Source organism: Dreissena polymorpha, chromosome 1 (assembly GCF_020536995.1).
Source record: "Dreissena polymorpha isolate Duluth1 chromosome 1, UMN_Dpol_1.0, whole genome shotgun sequence".
Taxonomy (NCBI): Eukaryota; Metazoa; Mollusca; class Bivalvia; order Myida; family Dreissenidae; genus Dreissena; species Dreissena polymorpha.
This window is the reverse complement of record NC_068355.1, coordinates 50,125,914-50,141,820: the sequence shown is the minus strand read 5'-3', so window position 1 is coordinate 50,141,820 and position 15,907 is coordinate 50,125,914. Positions and strand designations below refer to the sequence as shown.

Genomic DNA, 15,907 nt, shown 5'->3' with positions numbered 1-15,907 from the left:
TGTATCATGTTGAACTAACAGAGGAAGATTAGCCTGTATCATGTTGAACTAACAGAGGAAGATTAGCCTGTATCATGTTGAACTAACAGAGGAAGATTAGCCTGTATCATGTTGAACTAACAGAGAGAGATTAGCCTGTATCATGTTGAACTAACAGAGGAAGATTAGCCTGTATCATGTTGAACTAACAGAGGAACATTAGCCTGTATCATGTTGAAGTTGAACTAACAGAGGAAGATTAGCCTGTATCATGTTGAACTAACAGAGGAAGATTAGCCTGTATCATGTTGAACTAACAGAGGAAGATTAGCCTGTATCATGTTGAACTAACAGAGGCAGATTTGCCTGTATCATGTTGAAGTTGAACTAACAGAGGAAGATTAGCCTGTATCATGTTGAACTAACAGAGGAAGATTAGCCTGTATCATGTTGAACTAACAGAGGAAGATTAGCCTGTATCATGTTGAACTTACAGAGGCAGATTTGCCTGTATCATGTTGAACTAACAGAGGAAGATTAGCCTGTATCATGTTGAACTAACAGAGGAAGATTAGCCTGTATCATGTTGAACTAACAGAGGAAGATTAGCCTGTATTATGTTGAACTAACAGAGGAAGATTAGCCTGTATCATGTTGAAGTTGAACTAACAGAGGCAGATTTGCCTGTATCATGTTGAAGTTGAACTAACAGAGGAAGATTAGCCTGTATCATGTTGAACTAACAGAGGAAGATTAGCCTGTATCATGTTGAAGTTGAACTAACAGAGGAAGATTAGCCTGTATCATGTTGAACTAACAGAGGAAGATTAGCCTGTATCATGTTGAACTAACAGAGGCAGATTTGCCTGTATCATGTTGAACTAACAGAGGAAGATTTGCCTGTATCATGTTGAAGTTGAACTAACAGAGGAAGATAAGCCTGTATCATGTTGAACTAACAGAGGAAGATTTGCCTGTATCATGTTGAACTAACAGAGGAAGATTAGCCTGTATCATGTTGAACTAACAGAGGCAGATTTGCCTGTATCATGTTGAACTAACAGAGGAAGATTAGCCTGTATCATGTTGAACTAACAGAGGCAGATTTGCCTGTATCATGTTGAACTAACAGAGGAAGATTAGCCTGTATCATGTTGAACTAGCAGAGGAAGATTAGCCTGTATCATGTTGAACTAACAGAGGAAGATTAGCCTGTATCATGTTGAACTAACAGAGGAAGATTAGCCTGTATCATGTTGAACTAACAGAGGAAGATTAGCCTGTATCATGTTGAACTAACAGAGGAAGATTAGCCTGTATCATGTTGAACTAACAGAGGAAGATTAGCCTGTATCATGTTGAACTAACAGAGGAAGATTAGCCTGTATCATGTTGAACTAACAGAGGAAGATTAGCCTGTATCATGTTGAACTAACAGAGGAAGATTAGCCTGTATCATGTTGAACTAACAGAGGAAGATTTGCCTGTATCATGTTGAACTAACAGAGGAAGATTAGCCTGTATCATGTTGAACTAACAGAGGAAGATTAGCCTGTATCATGTTGAACTAACAGAGGAAGATTAGCCTGTATCATGTTGAAGTTGAACTAACAGAGGAAGATTAGCCTGTATCATGTTGAACTAACAGAGGCAGATTTGCCTGTATCATGTTGAACTAACAGAGGAAGATTAGCCTGTATCATGTTGAACTAACAGAGGCAGATTTGCCTGTATCATGTTGAACTAACAGAGGCAGATTTGCCTGTATCATGTTGAAGTTGAACTAACAGAGGAAGATTAGCCTGTATCATGTTGAACTAACAGAGGCAGATTTGCCTGTATCATGTTGAAATAACAGAGAGAGATTAGCCTGTATCATGTTGAACTAACAGAGGAAGATTAGCCTGTATCATGTTGAACTAACAGAGGCAGATTTGCCTGTATCATGTTGAACTAACAGAGGAAGATTAGCCTGTATCATGTTGAACTAACAGAGGCAGATTTGCCTGTATCATGTTGAAGTTGAACTAACAGAGGAAGATTAGCCTGTATCATGTTGAACTAACAGAGGCAGATTTGCCTGTATCATGTTGAACTAACAGAGAGAGATTAGCCTGTATCATGTTGAACTAACAGAGGAAGATTAGCCTGTATCATGTTGAACTAACAGAGGCAGATTTGCCTGTATCATGTTGAACTAACAGAGAGAGATTAGCCTGTATCATGTTGAACTAACAGAGAAAGATTAGCCTGTATCATGTTGAACTAACAGAGGAAGATAAGCCTGTATCATGTTGAACTAACAGAGGAAGATTAGCCTGTATCATGTTGAACTAACAGAGGCAGATTTGCCTGTATCATGTTGAACTAACAGAGAGAGATTAGCCTGTATCATGTTGAACTAACAGAGGAAGATTAGCCTGTATCATGTTGAACTAACAGAGGCAGATTTGCCTGTATCATGTTGAACTAACAGAGGAAGATTAGCCTGTATCATGTTGAACTAACAGAGGCAGATTTGCCTGTATCATGTTGAAGTTGAACTAACAGAGGAAGATTAGCCTGTATCATGTTGAACTAACAGAGGCAGATTTGCCTGTATCATGTTGAACTAACAGAGAGAGATTAGCCTGTATCATGTTGAACTAACAGAGGAAGATTAGCCTGTATCATGTTGAACTAACAGAGGCAGATTTGCCTGTATCATGTTGAACTAACAGAGAGAGATTAGCCTGTATCATGTTGAACTAACAGAGAAAGATTAGCCTGTATCATGTTGAACTAACAGAGGAAGATAAGCCTGTATCATGTTGAACTAACAGAGGAAGATTAGCCTGTATCATGTTGAACTAACAGAGGAAGATTAGCCTGTATCATGTTGAACTAACAGAGGAAGATTTGCCTGTATCATGTTGAACTAACAGAGGAAGATTTGCCTGTATCATGTTGAACTAACAGAGGAAGATTTGCCTGTATCATGTTGAAGTTGAACTAACAGAGGAAGATAAGCCTGTATCATGTTGAAGTTGAACTAACAGAGGAAGATTAGCCTGTATCATGTTGAAGTTGAACTAACAGAGGCAGATTTGCCTGTATCATGTTGAACTAACAGAGGAAGATTAGCCTGTATCATGTTGAACTAACAGAGGAAGATTTGCCTGTATCATGTTGAACTAACAGAGGAAGATTAGCCTGTATCATGTTGAACTAACAGAGGAAGATTAGCCTGTATCATGTTGAACTAACAGAGGCAGATTTGCCTGTATCATTTTGAACTAACAGAGGAAGATTTGCCTGTATCATGTTGAAGTTGAACTAACAGAGGAAGATAAGCCTGTATCATGTTGAAGTTGAACTAACAGAGGAAGATTAGCCTGTATCATGTTGAAGTTGAACTTACAGAGGCAGATTTGCCTGTATCATGTTGAACTAACAGAGGAAGATTAGCCTGTATCATGTTGAACTAACAGAGGAAGATTAGCCTGTATCATGTTGAACTAACAGAGGAAGATTTGCCTGTATCATGTTGAAGTTGAACTAACAGAGGAAGATAAGCCTGTATCATGTTGAACTAACAGAGAAAGATTAGCCTGTATCATCAGGCCCTCGTTTTGCACTTTTTACCGCCGAAATCGGCGGCTTCCCCCATAAAAAGTATACTTTTTTCCCCTTTTTCAGCTAAAAATTCCCCCTCCAAAAAAAATAAAAAAACATATTTTTTTTTTTTACTTTTATACCTATGTTGCCAGCTGGTATAATGCTACTAACTTTGATTTCATGTTTATTTATTTAAATCACATAAAAATATAGCAATTTTAGGTGTTGAATGGTTGGTGAAAAGATCTTCTAAAATTTCCCTTCTCGCCCAAAACGACGCGAAATTCCCCCTCATGAGGGCTGTGGGTTGCTTCCCCTGGCGGCAAGAGAGGGCCCTGATCATGTTGAACTAACATGTAGAGCACAATTTTCTATTGTTTAATAAATGTATATACATGTCAATATTATATTATATATAATGCCATAATGATGACATGCTAAAAAAATCCTCATCACATTATGAAATCAGAAAACCATTTATTTGTCTGAAGGCCGCTTCGTTAACTATTTTCTTGTCCGAAGGTTAAATCTTGTCCTTTGAACATGTAGGCTACCAGGCCGAGGAAATATGACTTCTACAACCCTATTTAAAACGTGTTCATTACAGCATACACATTTTTCGGCACAATAGCCCCCACCCACCACGACAGATACCAACAAGCAAGACATAACCATGCAGTTGCGAGTTGCTATCACCAAATATTTACATAAATAAAGGCAATAAAACTTGGATGGAAACAATAAAGATCATATATCAAAGCATACAGACTGAATAATTACTATTTAATTTTTGTTTGACAATTTCTGATAACATATGTAGAGCATCTTTTTCGGTGTAAGCTGTATTAAGCCAGCTTTTCACCCTGACTTGACCTTTGTAAGTGTCCAATAATACTCAAATAAAATTTCCCGCGGCTAGGTACGAATGAATACACTTCATTTATTCCATTGGCTGATTTGAGTATCACACCAGAACATTGGAAACATATCCGCGTTTTTGTAACACTGTTTTACTGCATGAAACAATTTTATCTCTATTGAAAAGGCTCAATAGATAGAACAGTTTTACAATCAATTTTCGACATAAATACAGTTTGCGCGTTCACCTTTTATTTTCAGAGAATTACCAGCGCAAAAGCGTTTATACTAAAGGCTATGTTGTCATATATAGTACTTACTTGCATTGCATTTCAACTCGCGAGGTTTCGGGTCAATTCGCGGCCATTTGTGAAAGTCAGAGTTTATATACAGTTCATCACCGGAGTTCGCAGAAGGGGTTGCGATCATTGTGTTATACCGGTCTTACTGACAATAACGTAGTGACTGTAATGCATTGCATTCCAATCCGCAAGGTATCAAGGTCAGTTTGCGGTCAGTTGCAGAAATCTTTATATAAATGCCGTCTCGTAAACTTTGTGCACTTGAAGTCTGTTTTGATCAGAAAGATACTAAATAAAGATATTCGGCGATATTATTGTGGTATGTCAATCATCGATTTTTAATATGGTTTCAACATTTGCATGATAAGGACCAATTTTGATAAAATTAATTAGAAATATTTATCCATTTAGACCAGTTTATTAAGCATGAGCACAATAATTCACTATACTATAATTATGCAATTAAATAAGATTCGAGTATTGCCGGCTGACCTATATGCACTCGTTTATTTTCATGTTTCTGATGTGTTTTCTATTCTGTAAATATAGATATCTGAGTAATAATATCACATAAAGCAAAATAAGCCACGAAATCTGGCGCAACACCCCGTAATTGATTTGCTTATGATGTAGCTAAGAACTGCGCAGAAAAAAGGCATCCGCTACTTTTTATCTCATAGAGATAACTTTTGATCGTTCATAAACATCGACCACAATCAACGCCGTATATCATTTTTTTAAAGATATTTCTTGTTTAACATACAGGTATGGATAAAGAAAAGAATTAATATATGAAAATGTTCTCAATACATACAAAACAAACATAGTCAACATTTGGCAAAATAATGAAATATTTATTAAAATAATTACATTTTTGAAATAATTTTGAATTTCATTTATCTTCAATTCAAACATTTCTGAAATTTATGTTTTTGTTCAAACATAATATTGCTTGATCTGGTTATACTTATCCTTTGGTTTTCACATCAATATCATTTATTAAGTGAATTTGAGGTTGGGTAGACTGGTATAATGGCATGATGCAGGGAGTCAGCTTGCACTATTACTATTAATATTGAAAAAGTTTAGTTCTTTAATGATTGAGAACTCTTCATCCTCAGTATATAACAATATATACCTGGGAAATCTCATTAATTATTTTTTTTTAATTAGCATTCAGCCAAGCAGTGTTGTTTTTTCCATTCAAAATTGGTTCTGGTAAACGGCCCCATTCCGAATGAAAAAAGTATATATTTTTCCCAAATGGGTGCAAAAAATTCCCTATGGAAGGTTTCCACCAACAAAATATTTTTATTTTTTTTTTTAGATATTAATACCTTGTTCAACTCCCTTCCGTATTAGTTCAACGTTAGTAAATATAGTTTTTGAAAAAAAACAACACCAAATCCAAAGGGACCCAGCCCCATTCCCAAAATGGTGAGAAAAAAAAACACTGCCAAGCAAGCGCCGGTGTGGTCACTTTTCCCGTTGGGTGACATTTCGCGGAGGGGGGGCGGACACGCTACTGACCAAGGTGTTCAGCGAACACCGGAAATCGCAGCGATTGCACGCTATCGTTAGCGGGAACAGCGTTGATCACCGCAATGCTGTGCAGCCACCGTAAACACCTGTCTGCGAGGGTCACTTAAATTCTGAGTACGTAAAGTCGGAAACGTAAATAAAGCGTTTAGATTATCAATACTATAAACTCTGATGGTGTTTATCAATGCAATTTCCCGTTTTAACAACAAATACCGAGTTTCAAAGAAATCAAGAGAGTACTTATTCAATCCTTTGTTTACTTGAGTCCGACTTTAAGTACTGTCCGAATTTACGTATTGCATCTGTGTGTTAAGACACTTGTATGCAGTCAGTATACAATACAATAATTGTTTCAATAATGGAGGAACTGATACAGCGTAACGGTAACAATACCGCGTGTTTAAATTACATGTATATAAGAGGAAATGTCAATGTCAAATAATTCGCGAGATACAGCGGTACTTTAGTTGAAATTCACAACGAAACTTTTAATGGAAATTAAATGATCTCAATGTTTTACCCGCTACAAATTTTTTATTTACAAATAAAAACACCCACGCCAATTTTCGCGCGCTTTTTATCTGGACAAAGAAAATCATGTATTTCATGTAGAATTTGTAACCTAAAATAGCTGTACACGACGCGTGCAAACCGTGTCGGGTGATATACGCATGTTGCAAGACATCAGTCCTGATTGGGAGCTTATATCATCATGTCTTTAAATAGAATCATATGCCGAAATTCATTTCACACTTTTAAAAATTTCAAACATTTGTGTTTATGACTCTTATCGTCTATATTACCCACCCATAATTTGGTTTTAAAAATATAAATCGGGCATATATGGGATTATCGAGTAATGGATACAGATGGGAAAAGTTGCATGTATGCGATTGAGACAGTTGACACGTATGTATCGGGGAATCCAGAGACTTGGGATAATATGATTACTACAATCACTTGAGCTCTCTATGGCGTCAAACTGTTAATTGAATAATTAAACACTCAATTAACACTCCTCCAGGTGCGGTATCCTCCAGGTGCGGTATCCTACAGCTAGGTGCAAACGCGGTTTTTTTTATACGCAGTGTTTAAAAAGACAGAAAACATGTGCATGGGTGTGAAATACATTATTTCAGCGCTTCCTTTAGTGGACGTCCGGGGGAGGATTACGCCCTAACGTCCATTATGCAAATGGTGGAAGTCCCTGGCCCTTGGACGTCCGATAATTCGCATGTACGCTATTTTATAATACACAACAAGTACAAATGTCAACAGTAAATTGGTTTATTCAGACCGTTAACTCCGCCTAGAGCTACTGTTTTCAATGAATTTCACAGCGAGTGGCCAATATTGATTTTTCCAGCTGTAAATCAAAGTCTTCTTGGTAAGCGCATCAGCCAATCAGCGCTCAGGCAGCCGAATACACGCAGACCCCACGTGAAGCTGTATACAATAGCATTAGCGACCTCTGCGTTACGATGTGTGTATTCAGCAATCAAATTTTTGAGTCCACGCTTTCCCCGAGGAAGAATGACGTGATGTCATAAATGAAGTCTAATTTTCGCATGATTTTCATGTGTACACGAAATACACAAGAAATGTTTATTTGTTGCTAGAATTTTCGTAACTTTCCGTGAATAATAAAATCTGGAAATTATTTCGGATAACACGTTTGTTTATACGCATTTGAAAATAATAAGTCTGCAAAATTAACCCAGCGATTTTCCTTGTCCAATTGGGAAAAGTACCCGTACCGGTCCAATTGGGAAAAATCGAGTCGTGAAAACATCAAAATTGGGAAAAATCGAGTCGTGAAAACCTCAAATTGGGAAATTGGTGTATTTGATTTTTTGCTCCCAAATACTTTAAAATTGATAACCAAGTGTTTTGAAGCTGTCAATTTTATATATAAACCTAGGTTCAAGCTATAGAGCTGCAAAGGGAAACTAACTAAATGTTGCTTAAAAAAAAAAAAAAAAAAAAATTTTTTTTTTTTTTTTTTTTTTTTTTACCTTTAATTGGGAATTTAAGGACAGCAATTGGGAAATTTGTATTTTTTTCGTAATTGGGAAAGTGCCGTTTACCGGTACTTTATAAAGAAGGAGGAAAATCGCTGTAACCCATAGCCTGATCTGAAGACAGTAAAAAAAAACAAACCGACAAATAATAAATTAACGAAAATTCGTTCGTGTGCGCGATAATTTGAGAACGAATTTAATAGTCGGCGTTCCGTAAATACTGATTTTCCCTGGTATTTTATTTTATTTATACCCGAATTGTTAGCATACGGTACAGACATGTTTTACTGCAACTGACGAAATATCTTCGCTTTTTTCCAAAAATCTTATAAGTCAAATGTCCGCCATCTTGAAATATTTAAAGTGTCGATAAGCAAAGTAAAGTAGTGCAATAGCATATTGTAAAGTAATATGTTTACCAAATTATATATTGCTTACGTATTTAATTAGTAATTGGTTTTCATTTTCTGCAGTCAAACGATGTGCACAGATTAGTTCATGTGCAAAACACGTTTTGGACAGTCGTTTTCGGATACAGTATTTGTCGTCGATCATAATTTACATGTAACATTTTAAAGTCAGTCGTTGATTTGTCATAATTACTAAATATAAACAGTGCTCTATTTTCTCAAATCGCGTCACGTGATTAAGGCATGTTCAATGGGAATTCCCCCATCCCACAATTTAACTTGCGTAAAATGGCGGACGTCAATATTGTCCGTATTTTGGTTTTGAAAATAGAAATCGTTATTATACTGGATTATCGGGTAATAGATAGAGTTGGAACATGTACATTTATTTAAAGTCTAAAATGAAATGAGGACTTCAAAATTTATGTCTGGGACGTCCAAAATTTTAGGCTTGGAAGTCAGGACTTCCAACTTTTAAAAGCTAACGGAAGCGCTGTTATTTATTATCACTTTTAAATGAAAGCAGGGTTGGCACCAATCGACCGCCCCCGGTTTTAACCGGCGTTTTTTACCGGTTAAAACCGCCCCGGTCAATACTCCCAAAGTGGTCATTACTGGTCAATACTGGTCGATTGAACATTTTAACCCAATTTTGATTAATATTCCATGCCAATCTCTCAAAATTTTGCAATTGAGTCAAGTTGGTCAATTGGATTTTGCTGGTCGATTGAATTTTTTTTTCAATTCTAACGAATTATGAAAGCTCAGAAAATTCTGTGCTTGATTCAAAAAGAACCTGTCAATTACTGTGTATGAGTTGTTCCTCATGCCCCACTGTCTCCACAGTCTTTCACAGTCTTCAAACCTATACAGGTTAGGGCACCCAAAACTGATAATAGGGCCTTACATGGCACCTTTGACACAACTTACTTGTCATGTATTCTTGCCTGGATTTCTTTAACAAAATAGTGAAAAAATATTTTATTTTACCATTGATATAAAAACTACTTAATAAGAAATAATTATTAAAAGAAAGAAATAATTGAAAAGAAGAGTCTAGAGTAGACCCACAATTGGTAAACATTATTTGTTGCCAAAATCAAGAACTTTGATTGCTTATTCATTTGAAGACCAATTGAACTTTAAAATATGAAAACCCTCTTAATATAGAAAGGAGACAAGTTAGAAGTAACTATTAAAATAATAACATTAATAGCAAGTTATCTCATTTTGTTTGAGTGAAATGAAATAGCCTAAGGGCATATTTGCTTCATTGTCACTATCAGAGACATACCAGTGCATGCATTTTATTACCAATTAAGGCTTAGGGGCCAGATCATTTATGACCCTAGAAACCACAAGAGTTCTGTTTGTCCATCAGCTTATCAAATAGATATATCAATAGATCAGTGAAATACTATGGTAACTACAATAGTAATAATACTTCAGTAACAGATGTGATACACTGAGATAAATTTATTGCCTTAGTTCTTTTGTATTTGAGACTGTTTCCATAAATAATAAAGAAGTATTTTTTACAGCTTTAAAGATTTTTTTTACAATAGATAACTCAAAAAAAGTTAATCAATTACAGAATAATGATTGATTTAATATAGAATAGCTTAAATTCTTCCTTTGTCATGTTTAAATGCTACAATTTTCAATCGACCAGTATTGACCAATAATGACCAGTATTGACCGGTTTTAACCGGGTATTGACCGCCGGCCCGGTCAATACTCAATTGACCGGTCAATATGCCAACCCTGAATGAAAGGGATCAATACAATACGTTTATTTTCCATTATTTTATTTTTAGCGAACGCGATGAACACCGCGGTAGATATTATGGGTCCGCGGTGATTCGCAGTGTTTGCCTTATCGCAAACGGCCCCCGCGATATTTGATCTGAACACTCATCGCTGGGTTCATATTGGTAAGCGAACACACTCAACACAGTGAGATGAACACCGCGGCGATTGACGTTTGTTTAAGTACACGTGCCTGTACTGTTTGTACTGTATGTAACACTTGTGACTCTGTAATGCTTAAGAGCAAGAACATATTACAAACACACTTAATGACCTACTGGATATACAAACTAAAAAATCCGAGTTAATTGTGGATAAGTTTGAACACTGCTAAACAAGTTTTTTTATTGAAAATAATATTAAAACTTGTAATTAAATGTTTAATATGTACCATAATTTCATTGTAACAATATATTCTCTATCTCAGAAAAGTTTCCAAAAAATAACATTCTAAAATAAATTTACTCCTAACTAAACCCTGACAATTGTGCATGCTATATTACAGTAACAAAATTAAATTCCCAACTTACATTGTTTGAAGATTGACCAGTCCTTTGAAATCTTCAGGATGCAGCTGCAAGATGCCATTGGACTGCAGGTCACTGAAAATTGTGTAAAACATAGTATACAGATATGATTATGTGCACTTCAAACTTATAACAATAATTATATACATGTAAACTAAAGCATAAAGCATTTAACATCTACATCTCATTTTGACCACTTGACTTGTGAATTTTGATATTTAAAGCCTACCCATAAACAGCCTATTCCCCTGTTTAACGGAGCCATTCCAAAACTGCAATTGTCAAAATAATTCCCAATTTGAAAAATATTCCAAAGTTTTAAAAAAATATAATTTTTTTGCAAGAAGTGTTTCATGGTTACTAATGGTTATTATACAGTGTTTTTTAATGTCAATTTCGGGGCCGATATTCGGCCCCATTCCCCTCAAAAAAGAGAATATATTTTTCCCCGATTTTGTAGAAAAAAAAACCCTCCAGAATAAAAAAAAATAAATATTTTTTTATAAAGAACTCTCTTATGATAAATATTCATTTCATAACAACTAACAAAGTATATAACAAAATAATAATATATGATTTTGAATTATTATAAAGAGTTAAATTAGTATTTCCCAAATCAGTGTACTTTTCATATGAATTTCATGCTTTTCCCAAAATGGCCAGGAAAAGGCCTGATGTATCTATATATACATGTATTGTGTCAATATTTGATGATAAAAACATTTTAATTTGGTCCATTTTATAAATAAAAAAATGTTAACATTTGCCATTTTATCGATTAGAAAGTCCCAATTAGACTCAAAATGGCTAGGAAAACTGAGACTGTGCATGAAGGCTTAACTGTCTGAAACTAATGTTGAAAAAATAATTTATAATTTTAGAAAAAGGACAGAGAAATTCAGCTGTGAATATTACATTCATACATACATGTGTATTCATATAATAAATATCAGAAAATATAAAAGCATGAATTTTTAATTTTCCCCTTTTTCTAAAAAACGACGCTTTTTTCCCCTTTGGACGGGCCCAGCCACCATTCCCCTATTTGTGAAAAAAAACACTGTTATATTTCAATTGTATTTCAACTACATCTAACAAAGTATATAACTATAACTTATACTTTTTCACTTAATATCAATTATTGTAAACTGTAGTGTTACATTAAAAAAAAAAAGGTTATCCCCAGATAAAAGGACTTTTCTCACGAACAAATCCGAATCCCCAAAGAACATTTTGTCCCAAAACAGCCAGGAAAAGGCCTGACATACGAGCCAAACTAATTTTAGAAAAGAAAAAAACACAGGAAACACCACAACAAAGTCTGACTGACTTGGATATTATATTCAGTTTTGACTCGAACTTGTTAATGTCAAGGAAAGCCCAGGCATGTATCACAGACAGGTCTGCAACCAAATTCAATCTTACAAAAGATATCTGATCTCAGACACCCTTATATTATAACAGTTAGAATTTTAGGTGGACAAATACATTTTCTTTCCTCTATTTTAATAATTGTCAAACAAAGTAAACATTACATCACATTGCAAAAATATTAAATAATTGTTAATTCTTTAGCTTACATGTAATTCCAGGGGGTTTTATCTGATTTTGGGGAAAGGGCCTGGCCTTTTTTGAGGGGAAAAAAATCGCGCGAAACGTAGAATTTTGGGGGAAAAAATTGTGCGAAAAGCTGGATCTTGGGGAAAATAAGCAAAGTCTAAAATAATCAATTTAACATATTTTACTGTTTTTAAAACAAATTCAAGGCAACAGATAATTTAATTATGCAAGATTTTTCTAGTTTCTACAGTGGATCAGGAAAACGTATATATTTAAAGGAAAAAAAAAAAAAAAAAAATTTTTTTTTTTTTTTTTTTTTAGGGGAAAATGAAATATAGGGGAAATTTTACCAGCTGAGGGGAAAAAAAATCCGAGGGAAAAGGGCCGATTTTTGACGGGTCCCAAAGAAGGAAAAAAAAACCTGAATTCAATCATAATTTTTAAGTCTCAAGAGTTTATTTGAAACGTGGTGTGTTTTTTCACCCTTTTGGATAAGAGACCATGCTTAACATAGCAAAAAAAACATCTTGTAATGTATAGACTTAATTTGCTTTTTTTCCTTACAAATACTTTAAGACTTAAATTTGCTTATGTTGAAACACAGGCTGGATGTTTCGGTTAATTGAAATTATAAGTTGCAATAATTTTTTAATCATTATTCAGAGCTCCAGATAAGGGTCGTATTTTCGTAATTACGAATTATTTTAAAGTTCGTTACGTATTTATTTTTAAATCTTGTCGTACCATAAAGAATTACAAAATCAAGTTACGAATATTATTTTTACATCGGACCGTATCGATTTTTATTGAGTTCTTTTCGCGTATTAAAGATCTTTGCGGTGCTTATATAGAATGGTTATCAAGTTTGTTTAACAAAGCGCATTTTTTCCAATAAAAGCGGCGTATACCGTTTATCTGTCAAAAACCAATGGCGGCGCCCAGAGAGCGTCCTAAAAAAACTGCAAAGCGTCCAAAAACACGCTTTTAACATATTGTATGCAAAGTGAGCCGAAGTGAAATGTTTAGAAAGACATTATAGAAATGATCTTATACGATATTGTATGTTCAGTTTCCGACACCGTCGGAAAAGCTAAACAAAAACGCGACACGACGAGTCCAAACTTAAACACACAAAAAACATTGAACGAGTGGAAGGGGCAAGTCCCGTGGCTAATTGTTGAAAAGATTGAAGGGGGAGACCCGTTTTAATTGTGAAATATGTAAAATTTCATCAAAGGCATGCAATCTAAGCACAGTTTGGGCATATGAAGGTATTTGAAAAATAAAATTGTATAATACTGAAAAGACACTGTTGAACTCATATAAATAAAGTTGCTAGTATGTTTATTTTGTTTTCTTTTTGCATGAAAATAACCATTATTATTTATTTTTAGGTCATTTATAAAAAATAAGAATTATTTTCCTAAACTTAGAAGTAACGTTAAGAATAAAATTTCAGAGTTAAGAATTCTTTTTGAAAATCTGGTAGTAATTTAAGAATTTCACAAAACCTTATCTGGAGCTCTGATTATTTGGAAACCATCAATTGAGAATTTTAGACAGTTATTTGGGAAAGGTAAATACTTTTTGATAATAGGAATGGCTTTTGGGGGCAATTTTCTGTCAAAAATTTGAACAAAAATAACACAGACATTTCCATAAAATCAATTATTTTTTATTTAATGTCTGTCATAAAATGCAGGAAATAGAGGAACAAAAAATTATGAAAATAAGTGAGTTAGTTTATTCCCTACTGTTTAATTTTAATAACACCTGAGAAAACATTCAGAAGGTTATGCAGGTGGGGATCCAACTCACCAACACAGTATTTTACACCAGTTTGCAAAACTCTTTATTATTACTTGAAATCAGACACCACGGTGACAATTGCACAACTGGACATGTATATAGTTGTTTAGCTGTTGTATTTTAAATTTAAAAAGGAGACTTGCAGTTGTTTTTTTTTGGTATTTTTTAATACAATACATACAATCCAAAAAGCCTAACGGACATGTCAGCCATATGTGTGTCAAAAACAGTATCGTGTAACAAATATATGATGGCCTATACAATGTATGAAAGCTTTTTATTTAATTCACGAGTTGTTGAACTTGAAGTCTACTTGTTGCTGTCATTTTAACTTAGCTTTCTATTCTGTTAATTATTTTAGTAGTTTAAGCTTTTGAATGGGTCTTTTTAATACAGTTTACAGTAAATAACTCTTGGGTTTTATTTTAAAATTACTGTATTATTTAAAAAGGCAGGGGGAAAAGCAATACTGAAGTGTGGTGTGAAAACTGATCCAATTAAAATCCAATTTACTAACATTTATTGAGCAATGAGTTAACGGTACCAATTGAGAAATAAATAAACTTATGTGTAACAACACATCCATGAAATCATTATTAATTTAATATAAAAAACACACTCTTTTCGTAAAGTTTGTGTTGATAACAAAGTGTTTACAGTTTAGTTAACATATACATAGTCATAAATAAGATACTTACAGGTCTGTAACCCAGGCGGGTATGTCCTTCGGAACTTCGATTAATCCTAGTCTACTACAATCAACATAGTCTCCCAAGCACGGACACGCGGACGGACAAACGTCACTTAGCGCTAGTATGAAAATATCCATACAACTCCAAACAAAAGCGGCCCATATGAAGAAATAAATGGCCGCCATGTTTGATTTCGGGTCAACCCCGTGTAAACTATTATTTCAGCAAAATGCGTCCCGATACTAACCGAATGTTTGCAAACAACGTGTGCGATATTTTCGCATACATTTTTTACGCTGATATCACTTCAAATTCATCGCATTTCACATCCAGTTTGCAGAAAACACGAATTATAAACACGCGACTGTTCACACGACTGTTCTAACCTCTTTATCACACATTGAAGTACGAAACATTCCTATACACAGTAATACGTGTTCTGATTGGCCCAAAGGCGTCACGTGTAATATACATTGACACCTCGGGTATGAAACGCTCTAAACAGAGTAATTGGCGAGTTAAAGTAGAGTAATTCAATTATAATCCGTGCTGAGGCTTGAGATTGTGTATTGATAGATGCTTTGTGATATGCCGATGCGTGTTCTCAAATGTTCACGGCGGAATTACTTCAGTATTTTAATGTTACTTCTATCTGTTATATAATTTTATTTTTAAATGCAAAAAGAATGCGATGTAGCATTTGTTTGATGTTGTTTTAATACAGAAAAAAACACTTAAGTAATGGAAACTATCGTGAAAGATATCTGTTTATATTATATTGAATACATAAAAAATTATTCA

General features: G+C 34.5%; 1 protein-coding gene across 1 annotated transcript in view; it reads right to left on the bottom strand.

Moving 5' to 3' along the window:
* LOC127879623 (leucine-rich repeats and immunoglobulin-like domains protein 2) overlaps nucleotides 1-15,531 on the bottom strand; it is a 76,549-nt gene extending 61,018 nt beyond the window's left edge. Inside the window, exons 1-2 of the mRNA XM_052426590.1 lie at nucleotides 15,113-15,531; nucleotides 11,049-11,120 (exon numbers count right to left, since the gene is read on the bottom strand). Coding sequence (XP_052282550.1) covers nucleotides 11,049-11,120; nucleotides 15,113-15,291 — 251 coding nt within the window. The 5' untranslated portion in view covers nucleotides 15,292-15,531. The remainder of the gene's footprint in view (nucleotides 1-11,048; nucleotides 11,121-15,112) is intronic.
* Nucleotides 15,532-15,907: the final 376 nt, after the last annotated feature.